Below are 16,842 nucleotides of genomic sequence, written 5' to 3' on the forward strand. Positions count from 1 at the left end.
AACCTTAATTTGTCTACCCCCTTATAGAAATTGTATATTATGGTTGTTGTAAATATATATTTATGTGTAGTTGCTTCGGATTAGGATTATGTGTATCTTATGTCAAGAGATTCCTAAACCGATGGCTCCAAATTCAGGACATCGAACATATAGATCTGTAAATAGATTTGTATGTATAGCCACTTCAGTCATGCTCGTCGTTTCTCGAAAGTATCTTTTTTCTGGGAACATGGTCAACCACACATTATTATGTTCGCGACTCTTCATCCACCGATGAAGAAAATGCTCCAGTTTTCCGTTCTTATATGAGGCCGGAAGATTTATTAGCAACAGGCCAGCGCGAAGTGATTCATCATACTCAAACATGAGCCGATCGTTCGTTAGGGACGGTTTATAGATCATCAAATTTCCACAAATGGAATGAGAAGTGGGCCCATGTAAATGATCGAGACCTCGCAAACAACACCACTCCTTCCCCATATGAAGTTCGGAACCCAAAGGCAATCGTTGAGTGAACTGTATCTTCTTTGTGTTAGTTGACCTAAGCCACACCATTACTGCTGGGGCAGGGCTCGGCCTCCGAACCGTACGTGGGACGAGTTTCTGCCTCATACAGCTTAGGCCGAAGACCGGGGGGAGTTTAGGAGAGATGGGGAGACCCAACCCAGCAGCTGCCGAGCGGGGCGGGGATAAGCTTGCTTCTTCACAAGCTTATCCTCCATATGATTGTGAAACTTGTTACACTAGAAACATGATTAAATAAGATCAATTAGACCAATCCATGTACTTATCATAATCCTTGTAATATTCTTAAACCCCCTCCGTAACGTGAAAACACACATCAACCGCTTCTCTCTCATTCTTTGAAAAAATATTGTACGACGAATTTATTTAAGAGAGTGATATTCACACAAGAAACCGAAAATTGAAAAAAAAAAGAAGGTAAAAGTTGGCTATTTATAAAAATTTTTATTCGGGAGGCACCCTAAAAACTGAAAAGAGAAAGCAAATAAAAATAAATAAAATATAGAAAAAAGAAGAAGAAAAAAATTAGAAAGAGAATTCGGAAACCCTAGCCCCAGCCCAGCTGCCCTCCTCCTCTCGCTTGTTTTATTTTTTAAACAGAGTCCTCCTCACTCCTCAGAATATTTTATACTCGTTTCTTCTCTCGAGTCTCAGACTCTCTCAACGGACGAAACCTTCACCTTGTTTCCAAAGCAAAAGGCCTCTGCTTTCCAAACCCCCAATTTGTTCCGGTATACAAACTCTCAGAAGCCCCAATTTGTCATCCAAACTGAAGACTGAAACAAGTTTTGCATGCCATGAAGACCCATAAAGTTTCGAATTCGAACAAGTTCTCTGAAACAAGGTAATAAACTTTTTACTCTCACACTTGGTTTAACTTTTGGGAGTCGGATTATTTATGTTTTGCAGCTTCACTAGCTATAATTTCCTAGTGTTAGTGTAATATGGGCAAATTTCTAGCAAAACGCCTGAGTCTGTAATGTCTTAAAAGGTTGAATTTCTATGTCATGTTTTGTTTTCATCTCTTGGTAGTGCACACATTGGTGAAAGGAAATGAATTGCCTTCCATTCTTTTGGTAATTAAATTAGCATGAATTCTTCAATGGTATTCCAGGAGGATCGAAAAGAGGGGAATGAAGAGAAAGGCCTTAGAGCGATGCTCAAGGCTTAATTCTTCCAAGGACATCTTGGAAGTCAAAGGACTTATTGAACAGGATAGTAATGAAGATTCTATGCTCCAACTTCCCGGCATTCCTCTAGCTCCTTCCGGCCAGAATATGAACCCTGGAGTTACTTTTGTTCTCGAAAAGGCCTCCTTGGTGCCTGCTTATATCGGCAAGGTAACCCCATTTTTCATCTATCAGTCTACCTGTATCCTTTATTTTTCTGCTTCTATGCTACTTTGTTCGTTACTTTTCTTTTACCTTATATTTATATTTCCTTGTTTCAGAAGTACCAGATTTTAAATCCGGAAATACACGGGGACTTCCTTCGTAAAAAGAATATGGATCCTTATAAATACAGACCTGACATTGTTCACGAGGTGAGGTGCCTGGTAACTCTTTTTTAAGATTGAGAATGATTGATTGAACTCATTACCTTTCCCTCAAATAGCATCAGAAATTGCATATCATCGCTCTCCAACTGCAAAAATCACTTTACTTTTGTCTCAGCTATTCTTTTTATCTTGCAAATTCATTTGAATGTTCAGGCCCTGCTTCAAATTATGGATTCCCGACTTTGCATGGCCGGCATACTGCAGCCGGTGTATGTTAAAACTGATGAAGGGGTTCTCATCAAAGTCGAACCGCATGCTCGTATACCAGAATCATTGGACAAGTTTTGTGCTATGATGTGTTAGTCCTTTGATAACAGACTCAAACATTATTTATTCCTAGCCATTTTTCATCCAGGTTGTTGTGCTCTTTTCAAAATTCATCTTTTAACTTCCCGAAACCTGTCTTAACCTATGGTTTGCAGCACAACTATTGCAAAAGCTCCGCATTAAAGCCAAGGGTCGACGTGATACACTATTGCGTGTGGTTCAAAACCCCTTATCTCAGCATTTACCTGCCAACTCTGTCAAAATAGGTAAGCCTCTGATAATGTGCACGGTTCTGTTTCCATTAACACTTTCCCTAACACCAAACACGCTCTCACTTCAGGCCTTTCTGTCAGTTCGCAAAAGACAGTTCAGTTACGGGAGTATGTAAATGCTGTCAGCAATAATGCCAATCTTGTTTTTGTGGTATGAACATTATACTTTCCTATCATCTGTTCGCATTACCCATTTACCATCTGGCGGTTTTGTTCGTTAGTTCATTAACTAACCTGATGTTCAGGTTGGTGCGATGGCTCACGGGAAAATTGATAGCGAGTATGCGGATGACTTCATATCAGGTTAGTCTCATATAAGTTATAACTTTTCAAGCTATACGGCATTTTTTCCTGAAAAATGATGGTAATACTGAAATGACAATAAGGACTGACTGAAATGACAATAAGGACTGATTTATGGATGCTAACGTTAAGAAATACTAGCCTTGCGGACAAGTTTTTCTATCAAACCCAGTGGAGTGAGGTAGGGGCAACTTGAAGGTTTTCCAAGTGTACTTGAGCCCTCTGGCTGGTTAAGGGTTTTAGTTGTTCTATGTCATGTTTGCCTTTATTTTTTATGTAGTCCTAATAGGATTGAGATTTATTAAGTAGTCTTGGAGCATCTCCAATAATGCTTTCTAATTCAAGGAATCATAATTTATTAAGTTAAATTCTAGCTAAAACAGAAAAAGTTATTTAGAAAATCTCTATAATATTTCTACACCAACCATGCTTAGTAATTCAGGGAAATCATAATTATTTTTAGCCACTAACTATGAAGTATTTGTTTGAAATAATACTTGTAACAGATTTAGGGGTTAGATTGGAGGCGTCATTGGAGTTGATTTTTATTTTTTTTTCTTTCGAGTTTTTCAAAATTTTAGCTCCTAAAGTTTTAGCTCATCTAGGGAGCCCATTGGGGACGGTAAGGGAGTAATTGGGCAAGTTTTTGGTCGGTTGGGATTTCTTAAACAAGGATGAGGCCACATGGTGATGGGATAGTCAGACTGAAAAGTTTATAGACCCGATGGCTCTCCCTTTCGTAATATTTTTTTCTTTGAGTGAGAAGTCTCGGTAATGGATTCCATCCTTGGAAGTTTTTTTATTATTCTGCAAGACTGTAAATAGTAGTCTTGGAGTCTGGTGGTTTCTCCTCATGGACTAAGATATAATTTTGATTTGGTTTCTGATATGATCTGTTAATAAATGTGCATGCGATGTTGCAGTTTCTGGATATCCGCTGAGCGCTGGGGTGTGCCTGAGAAGTATATGTATAGCATTGGAGAGAAAGTGGAATATTATGTGAAACAACTGTCATTAGTAATGTATGGATTAGAAACTCTTGTGAGCGTGCTATCTTGGTTGCGGAGGATCGATAGAAGAATTATGGAGCTTTTTTGCGGAGTTTTTGTTTAATTTATGGTCTGTATCACGCACGCTCTGCAAGTTGACAAGTTTAATGGCAGTAGATACTTGTTAACGGTATAAGAGTGCAGTACTTAGTATTGGAGAAGATAAGTCAAGTGCTAGTTGGAAACCTTCATTCATTTTTTGAGCATTTGAAGTTGCATTTTAATTAGCCCACTTGTCTACATCGTCAATTATTCCAAGTACCAATTTACAACCAAACGAGTAATTCGTTGAGGCAAACATACCCAACTGGGCACAAACACAAACGGGTAATTCTTTGCAAGTCACATTTCCGGCCAACATCGTTGGCATAAGTTATCATGTTGCGATGCATTCGATCTTTCGTGTTTGTTTGCCCTCACCTCAGCGTTCGCATTCATCCTCACCTTTGGGACTGCGTCTTCTCCAATAAGACACCATCATCTCAAGTAACACACCATTGTTCACATTCATCCTCACCTTTGGGCCTGCTGCGTCGTCCCTAATAACACACCATCATCTCTTGCGACTAACCACCTAATATAAACTCATGTTTCTTCGTCGTCGTCAGTGGTGCTTATCTTATTGATGTTTATATTTGAACCTATGGTCTCTTACTCATGAATTAAATTGTATAATTATAGATAAATAAGTCAATACTGAATTAATAAGTTTTAATTTTATGTAAGTAGTGGATTGCCCGGTTGGGGTTTTCTTTTTAACCACTGCGTCTCATGTTTGAACTCTCCTCCTGTCCTTCTAGAGTAAGGATATCGCTTGTATTTAAAAAAATAATCATAGAACTAGATCGGGCCAGCCCTAATAAATGCCGGGTCATTGGGCAACAAACCAAACTCAGACCGACCCATCGGGCCTAGGCTGTATTTACAAGCAAGTATTGATAGGATTTAGGCTAAAATAATGAGTTTGGAATAGTACAGGGCCATTCGGGATAGAAAACTCTCTCCTTGTTTCTCTTATCACGGAACCCTAGTTACTGGAGGAACACTACTTGTACAACATGGCGAGGCGGAAGAGGAGGCAGTCGCAGTCGGAGTCGGAGGCGGAGGCGCAGGATTTATCTAATAAGACTGTGAAGCGGAAGTTGGAAGAAAAATCGACAGCAACAGAAGAGTTAACAGATAATGACGTCACGCATGATGCCATTATACCGTCCCCGCCGCCGAATGTTGAGGTGCGTCGGGCAACCTTTATTGTAGAAAATGCTTCTCTGAGAAAGGGCATCGTTCGAAAGGTACGGGAAACTCTTCAAGCAAAAATTAATTTGATATTCGGCTTTTTTAATTATTTTATTTGTTTATTTGTCTAGAATTTTATTTCCTCAATTTTTAACTTTTTCTCTTCTCAGAGGTGGAAGATTCTGGATTCAGAGGAAGACGCTGATGCCCTGAAACAAAAGAAAGATGAGAATAATTATCGGCCTGGAGTTGTCTACCAGGTTTGCTCTTGAGCTACAACTTACAAGTTACATTGATTACATTCTTCTTATATGAGTTTGGTTAGGTTTTTATATAGTGGAGTTGTAATCTTAGGTTAATGAAAATACTTATAAGTGAACAAACTAAAGGTTTTTGATAAGGTGTTGATATCATGGATGATAATGTATCACATTATCAGTGACAAAACTTACTGAGTTATTGATACAAATTCCGACAACAACTCGCACCGAGAATTTTTGGATGCATAAAAGAAGGGTCCTAGAAAGATGAGGATAAATCCATCCGTTTGTTTATATGAGATAGAAAAGTTATTTCCAAACCCTCATTGTCAGTAAAGTCGAATTAAACAATTTACACTGTATCATACCATTGTTGCAGACCCATAAGTTCATTCATAGGAACTGAGGTTAGCATAAGGGTTACTGCACTCAGATTTTAGCATTGGATCATGTCTCACTAATATGTAGTCTATGTTGTGTTTCTTTTGCTGTTTTTAATTTATACATTTATTAAGTGTTTTACCCATCCAGGCTCTTCGTGCGATTTTTGATAGCAAACTTAATAAAGCTGGTATGGTAGGAGCTGTGTATGTGAAAACAGATAATGGAGTGTTATTTGAGATTAAACCCCATGTTCGTATACCAAGAACGTGTAGGCGCTTTTGTGGAGTCATGCGTAAGTTAGCTTCTATTCCTAGTTGTCTTATATTCACTCTGCATCATTCAGCCTCTTCAAAATATATCCATGGAATCTTACAGATTGCTTTGTGTTTTGACTTTTGCAATTTTTAAAGTGGAGTTACTAGATAAAAAATGCATACGGACCAAAGATACAAATGAAATTCTTATGCGTGTCATTGCGGAACCTGTAACTCGATATTTACCGGTCAACTCTCGTGTAGTAGGTGAGCATTGCCTACCTCTATTTAGTATTCTGATCTTACTGACTATGACTAATGCCTGCTGTACTGGGTTTACAGGACTCTCTTATAGTTCAGAAAAAGTGGTTGATATTGATGACTATGTTAATTCTGCCAGCGATGAATTGAATCTTGTTTTTGTGGTATGTTTGAGATTCTAAATTTCAGTTCATAAGTCTCTACTTCGTGCTCTTTTTTGTATGTGAAATTTGAAATCCCTTAATCCGCATAACGGCTTTTTATACTTGTTCAGGTGGGTGAACTGGCCCATGGGAAGATCAATGAGTATACAGATGATTTTATATCGGGTAATTTATACTTGAGCTATGTGATATTGTGGCTTTTATAAATGTCGATGAGAAATGTGAACGGATGTTAAGAAACTAAGATGGTGTATCTGAACTTTTGAGCTTGAAAAGGTAATTTTTGGTGGTTGAGTTTGAATTCTTGAGTAAACAGAACAGCGATCAAGGGATTTTGTGCAATATAGGAAACTCGAATCTTATCAAAACTGGGGAGCGGATGGTTGACGGAAGTAGATATCGGATAGGCTTAATTGTTTAGGGTTTAGGATTTACTGCGATGATGATTTTTTGTATCTCTGTACTTGAATTCATTGATGAGAAACAATGTGCATGTGAAAAGCTCCTGTAGTAGTACAAATAAGAACTGAAATGGTAAATAACTCCAATGGCTTAACTTGATCCTTCCTATATTTAACAACTTACCAAAAATTGATCTCTTTACGATAAGCGGATGCAGGCTTTGAATTTCCGTTATTATTGGTTTGAAGTGCTCATTTTCTACTAGTCTCAGTCATTTTCATTATTATTATCATTATGATTGAGACCGTTTTTACTAAAAGGGTTGTGATTGCTTTTGTTTATTTATCCTGTTCCCCTTAGATATACGAGGAGCCTGCCCCGGTTCTCACACTTTTTAAAGTTGTCTAGCTTATTGTGTCAGTATGTATATTGTGTATGACGAACAAAAGCAGCTCGTTCACTGGGTTGTTTGTATGTTTGTCAAAAAGGCATTTATTCTTTAACATCCTTGTTGAATTGGCAATAGGCAAAACAACTTGCCTTTTGCGTCTGTGTGTTTGTATAAATTTTTAGTGTTGTCTGTTCTTGGTCGGCTGTTTTTTTTTTCTTTCTTCTAGTTTCGTTTTCACTTGACTTCTCTATGTTATGCTGGAAGCTATTAATATTTTAATGTTGCATTTGTTTGGCTCTGCAGTTTCAAATTATCCATTGAGTGCAAAAGGCTGCATAGGGTTGATTTGCGAGTCGTTGGAGCATAAATGGAAGATCTTCTGAATCATTTATATCTAGGTTATTAAGTACGAAGTGTTGTACAAGCGTTGAAGATATTCATAACATGAGTATTCCTATAATTTATCGTGATTTAAAAGATGAAAGTTATTGGACAAAACTGAATTACTTGTGAAACATTTGTTTTCATCTTTTAATTGAATATCGCTTGAGTAGACGATAACTTAGTTATTTAAGTATTGGATTTGAAAATTGAATGTTCTCTTGTATGAAACCTTTACAGTAAGTTTGCTATTAGTTCCAAACACCCATTTTAGTCAGAATGGGGTGGTTAAAATCCCCTTTAATGTCCTGGTGCAACCATTTGACCATGTGGCAAGCCCTTATTGGAGGGATTTTTCAACATGTGGCAAGTAGGGGTGGGTTCAAATAACCGAAAACCGAAAAAAACCGAAAACCAAACCGAACCGAGGCCGAAAAAAACCGAACCGAAAAAAAACCGAACCGAAACTGCCAAACCGAACCGAACCGAATCTGGTTGGTTCGGTTTCGGTTTTTAAGGTTCGGAAACCGAACCAAACCGAACCGAACCGAACAGATATATATATTTAATTTTTTTTCAATATTATAAATACTTTAGTGATACAATTATAACAAGACATAACCTGTTACCAAGTTGGTTTGCTTGAAACTTTTCAAGCCCCTGCGCATGGGTTCGAATCCTCATGCCTCCAGGGTTTCAGAAAAATTTTTTAGTTTTTTTGAGCAATCAACAAACCTTTTAAACTTAAAATTAAATTTACTTAAAACCTGCTGCTGTGAGGAATCGAACCCCTTCCGTCCAGGGGGGATAATTCCTTCAAGCCAACTTGACTGTAGGCTTGTTGTTGCTATATCTGTACCAGTATATCATTTATAGGTATTCTAATCGCTAATGCTTTATAAAATTTGTTAAGTTTACAAACCCTAGCAGCCGTCACTCAAACACTCTCGCTCCTTCCTCAGTCTCTCCCTTCCTCATCCGCTGCTCTCTCTCCCTCATTCCTCAGTCTCTCTCTCCCTCCTTCCTCTCTTCCTCTCTTCAACTCTCCTTCCTCTCTTCCTCTTTCCAACGTGCCAAGTCCTCGTCGTCTCAGGTCTTATCTGCAATGCTTCCTTTCGTCGTTGCTGCTACCGCCATTGCTGCTCTGGCTCAGCCGTCAACGTTCACTTGGTCAGTTCTGGTTTTCTTGAATTTTATTGGGTTTTGAATGGTCGCATGTCGAGTTCTTGTGGAATTAGCAACTGGGATTCTGTTTTTTTTTTTTTTTTAGTTTATAGCAAGTCCAGTCCAAGTTAGCTTATTTTATATATGGATACTTTGTTTTTGCTGGGATAATTAAGGATTAAATTTATAAATTAATACTATTTGTGGATACCCTTTCGTATAGATTAATCTAAAGTCATTATCTTTAATCCTGGCTCATTTTAGTCAACTCTTAATTTCAGAGATTTTGGTTTAGGAAAATTTTAAAGCTCATGAGCTGGGACTGCTTGCATGTGTTTGCTTATAGGCACATGAGAGTCTAATTTTTTGTTAATTTAGTTTAGCAATGTATTAACTTAAAATTAATACAGGGTATCCAAGGATTTATATGCCCCTGCTCTTGGTGGGATCATGCTGTCAATTGGAATCAAACTTTCGATTGATGATTTTGCTCTTGCATTCAAAAGGTAATATCTTTGTTCAGTGTCGTGTATGTTAAGGGTAGTTAAGTAAAGTTTGTTTTACTTTACTTAGCTAGTAAGATAAGTAATGAGGATATATGTAAATGATGGTATATATATACCAAGTGTAATATTATTGAAATAATACAATTCACAATTTTATTTCTTCTCTCTCTCTTTAAACTTTCTTACTAAATCTCTCTCTCTAAACTCTCACATGGTATCACTCGCCGGTGTCTAACGACCTCCGACGATCCTTCGTCTCTCTGTGTTCTCTGTGTTCTCTCCTTTTGCTTCTTGTCGCTACCAACAATGGCGGTATCGTCTCCCTCTGATTCTACCTCGCAGCCATCTCCTGCAGATTCTTCGGCCCCAAATTCGTGCCCTAATTCGGTCAGTTCTTCGATTACTATTCAGAATATTGGTTCGCTGGTTCCGATTAAACTCACAACTACAAATTGGATCACCTGGAGTGCTTTATTTGCACCAATTTTTCGTCGGTACAATCTCACCGGCCTCATTGATGGATCTCTGGTGGCGCCGCCCATGTATCTTCTGGATTCTTCAGGACATCGCACTTCGACTGTGAATCCTCAATATATCACCTGGTTTGAGAATGATCAAAACATTCTGATCTGGATCAATTTGACACTCTCGGATTCTCTGATTCCCTACACTGTTGGTGTTACCTCTGCTCGAGATCTGTGGGCAAAACTGGAATCTCGTCTTGCTACAGCGTCGCAATCACATATTCATGAACTGCGCTCTCGTCTTCGCACGATTACCAAAGGTGATTCCACTGCGGCTGCTTATCTTCAACAAATTGAAGAAATTGCGGATGCTCTTGCGACTGCTGGTGCTCCGATTGCTGATTCGGAACTCATCTCTGTCCTTCTTCATGGCTTACCGCCTGAATATGATGCTTTTGTTGACACTATTCAATTTCGTCTTGGTTCCACTACTGTTGATGAGTTACATGGCTTATTGCTTAGTAAGGAGATTCAATTGGCAAATCGCAAAAAGGTTTCTCCCTCAGTGCCATTTCAAGCATATCATTCCTCTGCTGGCATTCTCCCTACACCACCTGCTGATTCTCAGGCGTACTTTGTTTCTTCTCATGGCCGTGGCTTCGATCGGAATTTTTCTCATCCTAGAAATTTTCAGAATTTCTCTCGCCAAGGTCCGAATTTCAGTCGCCAAGGTCCGAATTTCTCTCGCCAAGGTCAGCATTTCTCTCGCCAAGGTCAACAGAAGAATAATCGTGGATCCAAACCAAATTTCCACAATTTCAATCGAAGAACTTCCTGTCAAATTTGCCGTCAATCTGATCATGAGGCTATTGACTGTCCGCATCGTCTGAATCCTAACTATGGTACCAAGCATTCACAAACTGCATATCATGCGAATACTGCTTCCAATGCTTTCCCTCATTCCAATGCTTCCAATGCTCCCACATGGCTTCTTGATACCGGTGCCAGTTCTCATATGACCAACTCGTATACAAATCTTCAAAGTCCTGAACCCTACAGTGGTCCTGATCAAGTTTATATTGGCGATGGCAAAGGTTTGCCTATCACTCATTCTGGTTCTTCTTGTCTTCCTACCTCTACTCATACTTTTGATTTGCACAATGTGTTGCATGTTCCTGATCTGAAACAAGATTTGATTTCTGCCAATCAATTTATTGTTGATAACTGGTGCTCCATTCATCTATATCCTTTTCACTTCCTTGTGAAGGATCTTACTTCGGGGAATGAGCTTTTTAAGGGTCCTGTCAAAGCTGGCTTCTATCCTTTTCTTGCACCTCCTGTTGCAGACAATCATCAAGCTTATGTGACCAGTACTACAGCTTCTCAGGGCATTTGGCATCAACGCTTAGGCCATCCATCATTCAAGATTTTACATAAACTAGGCTCTCAGTCTCGTATCTCTTGTTCAGATCACATTCATAAATTTGTAAGCTCTAGTTGTGCTTTAGGCAAATGTTCTCGCAAACCATTTACCTCTGTTTCTTGTACAACAACCAAGCCTCTTGAGCTGTTGCATACTGATGTATGGGGTCCTGCGCCCGTTTCTTCTGTTAATGGATTTCGATATTATCTTCTATTGGTTGATGATTTTTCCAAGTATTCATGGTTCTTTCCACTGAAATATAAATCTGAGGTTTTCGGTACCTTTGTTCACTTCAAATCTGTGGTTGAAAATCTCTTGGGTTTCAAGGTTATTACTCTGCGATCTGATTCTGGTGGAGAGTTTGTTAATCATCAATTTTCTGATTTCTTGAAGACACATGGGATCTCTCATCAACTGAGCTGCCCTCATACTCCAGAACAAAACGGGTGTGCTGAAAGAAAGCACAGGCATTTAGTCGAAACTGCTCGGACTCTTCTTACAGCATCTCAAGTACCTCATTCTTATTGGGTTGAATCCTTCTCCACGGCTCTTTATTTCATCAATCGCATGCCTACTGGTAGTAAACTCTCTCCTTGGGAAATCTTGTTTCATAAACCCCCAGATTACACAACTTTGAAAGTTTTCGGTTGTAGGTGTTATCCTTGGCTCCAACCTTACACTTCCTCTAAACTTGATCCGAGAAGCAAAGCTTGTGTCTTTTTAGGCTATAGCCTTAATCATAAAGGTTATCGTTGTTTGGATGCTCAAACTGGGCGACTTTATATTTCTCGCCATGTTATCTTTGATGAAACCACATTTCCTTTTCATTCTTCTTCACCTCCTGTCCGTCCTTCCTCTCCAGTTCCATCTATTTTCACTTCCCCCTCCATCCCAACCTCATTAACATTTACTCATTCCTCTCCTGTCTCGTTACCTATCTCTGATTCCATTCCCTTATCTCCTTCTTCTTCTACAGCTTCCTTACCACCCTCTTCTCTACCTAATATTCATCCTATGACCACTAGATCAAAATCTGGTATTTTTAAACCGAAGGCTTTTCTAGCAACTAAGCATCCTCTTCCCTCATCTTTATCTCTTGATTACACACCTTCCACCTACCTTCAAGCCTCTAAACACCTGCCCTGGCGACAAGCTATGCAGGAAGAGTTTAATGCGCTTCTTCAAACTGGTACCTGGTCTTTGGTTCCTCCTACTTCCTCTCAGAATTTAGTAGGTTGTAAATGGGTTTTTCGTATTAAACGGAAACCTGATGGCTCAGTGGACAGATACAAAGCCCGTCTGGTTGCCAAGGGATTTCATCAGCAACAGGGCTTAGATTACAATGAGACATTCAGTCCGGTTGCCAAACCAGTCACTATCCGCATTCTCTTAACCCTTGCAGCTAAATTTGATTGGTCTATCAACCAGTTGGATGTGAGTAATGCTTTTCTGCATGGCACCCTCACTGAGTCTGTTTTTATGGTTCAACCTCCAGGGTTTGAAGATCCTACTCAACCCCATCATGTCTGTCACTTGCATAAGTCCCTGTACGGTCTCAAACAGGCTCCCCGAGCCTGGTATGCCAAGTTAACAACTGCATTACAGTCTCTTGGTTTCTCTGGATCCAACAATGATCATTCTTTATTTGTTAAGAACAGTGATTCCTTGGTCTATGTCTTGGTTTATGTGGATGATATCCTTGTCACTGGCCCTGATTCTGCAGCTTGTCACTCTGTGATTTCTCAACTCTGTGCATTATTTCCTGTTAAGGATTTGGGACTCCTGCATTATTTTCTTGGTATTGAAGTCAAGCGATCTTCTCAGGGCATCTTCATCAATCAGCCTAAATATATTCTGGATCTTCTCAAGAAGGCACACATGGATGGTGCTAAACCTTGTGTTACTCCTCTGAGCACTTCTAAATTGGATCATTCTTCTCCCTTACTGTCCAATCCTGAAGACTACAGATCCTTAGTTGGCGGCCTCCAATACTTAACCTGGACTCGACCCGATTTGTCCTTTGCAGTCAATCTCGTATGTCAGTTCATGCACACTCCTCGGGAATCACATCTTCAGGTTGTCAAGCGTATTCTCCGATACTTGAAGGGCACGATTACTCTTGGTCTTTGGTTTCCCAAATGCTCTGCACCCCTCAGTATTAATAGTTTCTCAGATGCCGATTGGGCTGGTTGCCCTATTGATCGGCGTTCCACCGGTGGTTTTTGTATTTTTCTGGGTGATTCTCTTATTAGTTGGAGTGCCAAGAAGCAACCCACTGTTGCTCGATCCTCAACTGAAGCGGAATATCGTTCTTTAGCTAATACTGCTGCTGAGTTAACTTGGATCTGCAAGCTGTTAGTTGATATTGGTCTCCTGCTTCCGTGCCCTCCTAAACTTTGGTGTGATAACATCTCTGCTCTTTCTCTTGCTAAGAATCCTCTGTTTCATGCTCGAACCAAGCATGTGGAGATTGATTATCACTTTATTCGTGAGAAAGTTTTGGCCAACTCCATCACTGTGCATTTTGTCTGTACACAGGATCAAACTGCCGACATATGTACTAAGGCTTTATCCAAGGATCGGTTTATTTTTCTCCGTGACAAACTCTCACTTCGGCTTCCTCAGCTTAGTTTGAGGGGGGATGTTAAGGGTAGTTAAGTAAAGTTTGTTTTACTTTACTTAGCTAGTAAGATAAGTAGTGAGGATATATGTAAATGATGGTATATATATACCAAGTGTAATATTATTGAAATAATACAATTCACAATTTTATTTCTTCTCTCTCTCTTTAAACTTTCTTACTAAATCTCTCTCTCTAAACTCTCACAGTGTATATATTCTTCTTACTGTCATTTATTTATCCTAATCTGTCAGTGAGGTTTTGAGTGTGCTTCCAATACTCTTTACTTCTCATCTGTTGCAGACCTTTACCACTCTCTGTTGGGTTTATCGCGCAGTATGTGCTGAAACCGCTACTTGGGGTACTAATTGCAAACGCATCTGGCGTGCCGAGGATGTTCTACGCTGGCTTTGTTCTCACCGCTTGTGTCTCATGAATATTGAAAAACCGTCCTAGAGAGATGGAAACATGTCATATTTTCTATTTCTATCTTATGTTGTGGTTGTTTTGCATTTTTTGGAGGAAAAAAAAAAAAAAAAAAAACCGAAAAAAAACCGAACCCGAACCGAAAAAAAAACCGAACCGAAAAAAACCGAAAAAAATATGGGCCGAACCGAACCGAACCGAAATTTCGGTTTGGTTTCGGTTTTGGCAAAAAACCGAACCGAAAAGAACCGAACCCAGCCCTAGTGGCAAGCACTGATTTGCCGGGTGATGTCATTGTGTCTATGAATTGGTTGCGAGAGAATCTCTGCACTTGTGTAGAGGTGGTTTTTTGGACTATGTTTCTGAAACAGTTTTTTTTTTCTTTTGCATTTGAATTTGTTTTTGAAAAGGAAAATTTCACAGATCAAAGGATGATTATTAAGTTATTACTTCAAAAAAAAAAAAAAAAACAAGTATGATTATTCGACTTGATGAAGTAAAAAATATAGTTCGACACTGAGAAGTAGAACCGAGCACAATATACTAGCCAACTAACCATTGTAATTTGTCTATAAAAGATGATAGTTTAAGTTCCTCCTCGGTCATGGGCAACAAGAATGCCTTCCAACATGAAGGGCTTACTCTTAAGCTTGTCCATAGAAGAAAACAGTGACTTAGCAGCCAACGCAAGAGCAGCAGCCTTCAATAAAACCTCTTTGCCTGCAGTAGCCTCATCAATAATTAGGGAATCTAAAGTGATCAGAGCGGCTTTTCTGCTGGATTTCTTTACTTAGAAATAGATAAGTCGGGCATGATCAAAGATGCTATGGCTGACCTGGCCCTGGTGTTAATCTAACGCAACTTACCTGTGATAGTCTTAACACCAAGAGCTTTCACAAGGTTTTGTATATAATCCAATGTTTAGTGAGATGACTTTCCTACTGACCGAATCACTTTTTTCAGTTGAAGGAAACGAGGCTTCCAGCTCGGCTGGTCCCACTGGCGAGGAGAGTTTTGATTGCGAATATTCTCGTAGCTGCTTCTGATCCTGTTTCAACTTCTACCCCTATCTTGAATGCAGCTGCCGTGGAAACTACTCTCCATGTCCCCCTTCACCCATTTCACAAGGGTGCAACACTTCTCAATTTGGGACTATGGCAAAGCGATACACTCTGCTCTCTTGCGACCCTTAGTATAATCAAAAGACTAAAGGCGGCGAAAAGGTCGTCTAAGTTTTCTTAGGAACAAATTTGTTTGACTTCAAGGGTCCAATGCTCTTGCAGCTCATGATAGAAGAAAAATTTTGGCGTGGCAACATGCTTGGTGATAAGGGCTAGTTTGGTATTGTTGTGCTTTTTAATAAAATTGTTTCTGCTGTGCTGTGAGAATAAATATCTATAAAATAAAATTGTTAAGTGTTTGGTAAACCTATTTTTTTGTAAAAGTGTTTTTATATAAAAAAAAAAAAAGCATTGTCTAAGTATTTGGTAAACTTTTATAGAAGTTGCTTTGAATATGTTAAATGACTAAAAATGATATAGTATTTAATGTGATATAATAATTGTTAAAGACAATAATGTAAGGACAAAGATTGTAATTTTGTAAAGCATGTGGGATATGCTTGCCATTTGAAAATTTCATTAAATGAGCATTGATTACTATGCTTTAAAAACTGCTTTGATTTGCAATAGTTGGAATGGTTCTAATTGGTGCTGGCCTAATAATTCTTCTCATGAGTTGCTGGAAATTCAAATTTATATGTCTAATATTGTGCCAAATCCTAGCTTGGGTGATATGATTTGATGGACTCCTTCATCGTCTGGCATCTACCTTGCTACTTCTGCTTGGGATAAATTTCGGCAATCCAAGCCTACGCTAGGTTGGCCTAAGCTTGTTTGGTATAATCAAAATATTCCCAAGATGAGCTTCATTCTTTGGTCGGCTATTAAATGCAAGCTTTCTACTATGGATAGAATTTTGACTTTTGCTCTGTCAGTTCTTGTCACTTGCGTACTCTGCTCTATTGCTACGGAGTCCCATTGCCACCTCATCTTTGAGTGTCCTTTTATTGATGGTATTTGGTCTTCAGTGCTATTCAAGTGCAGTGTCCTTTGGCTAAGGCTCCCTTGGCCTCTTTTTGTCATGTGGGCTACCAGCCGTTTCAAGGGAAAATCTCTATCATCAATAGTTTTGAAGTGAAGTCTTGTTGTTATTGTGTATTATGTTTGGAGGGAGCAGAACAACTATAGATTCAAGAACTCATGTCAACCCGTTGCGGTGGTTCTTAACTCAATTAAGTCCACCATTAGACTTCGATTGAGTTCTTTGAAAATCGCCCATTTCGTTGCTATTGACTCTACTTTACAGGAATGGTGGAATATAACTATGAATAGTTAATGCTTATTTTTGCTGCTTTGATGCAGCATTGTTAGCTTTGCTGTTTGTTTTTCTTTTAGCTGCAGCTCTTTGTTGCGTGTTTGTATTTTCAACTACTCTTTGTTGCTTTAATTCTCTTTTTCTCATCAATATATT

General features: G+C 39.0%; 3 protein-coding genes across 3 annotated transcripts; all 3 read left to right on the top strand.

Moving 5' to 3' along the window:
• Window positions 1-1,291: 1,291 nt before the first annotated feature.
• LOC126610811 (uncharacterized) lies at window positions 1,292-3,979 on the top strand. Its single transcript, XM_050278950.1, has 8 exons — window positions 1,292-1,369; window positions 1,640-1,865; window positions 1,976-2,068; window positions 2,237-2,381; window positions 2,506-2,616; window positions 2,691-2,773; window positions 2,868-2,925; window positions 3,849-3,979. The coding sequence occupies exons 1-8, from the start codon at window positions 1,323-1,325 to the stop codon at window positions 3,926-3,928; spliced, it is 843 nt and encodes a 280-aa protein (XP_050134907.1). The 5' UTR covers window positions 1,292-1,322; the 3' UTR covers window positions 3,929-3,979.
• A 963-nt stretch (window positions 3,980-4,942) lies between these two features.
• LOC126610824 (uncharacterized) lies at window positions 4,943-7,881 on the top strand. The gene is made up of 7 exons (XM_050278960.1): window positions 4,943-5,266; window positions 5,381-5,470; window positions 6,002-6,146; window positions 6,265-6,375; window positions 6,451-6,533; window positions 6,644-6,698; window positions 7,630-7,881. Exons 1-7 carry the CDS (start codon window positions 5,033-5,035, stop codon window positions 7,707-7,709), a joined length of 798 nt encoding a protein of 265 aa, XP_050134917.1. The 5' UTR covers window positions 4,943-5,032; the 3' UTR covers window positions 7,710-7,881.
• A 767-nt stretch (window positions 7,882-8,648) lies between these two features.
• LOC126610859 (probable sodium/metabolite cotransporter BASS3, chloroplastic) lies at window positions 8,649-14,396 on the top strand. Its single transcript, XM_050279012.1, has 3 exons — window positions 8,649-8,877; window positions 9,282-9,377; window positions 14,188-14,396. The coding sequence occupies exons 1-3, from the start codon at window positions 8,813-8,815 to the stop codon at window positions 14,318-14,320; spliced, it is 294 nt and encodes a 97-aa protein (XP_050134969.1). The 5' UTR covers window positions 8,649-8,812; the 3' UTR covers window positions 14,321-14,396.
• Window positions 14,397-16,842: the final 2,446 nt, after the last annotated feature.

Source organism: Malus sylvestris, chromosome 2, assembly GCF_916048215.2.
Source record: "Malus sylvestris chromosome 2, drMalSylv7.2, whole genome shotgun sequence".
NCBI classification, from domain to species: domain Eukaryota; kingdom Viridiplantae; phylum Streptophyta; class Magnoliopsida; order Rosales; family Rosaceae; genus Malus; species Malus sylvestris.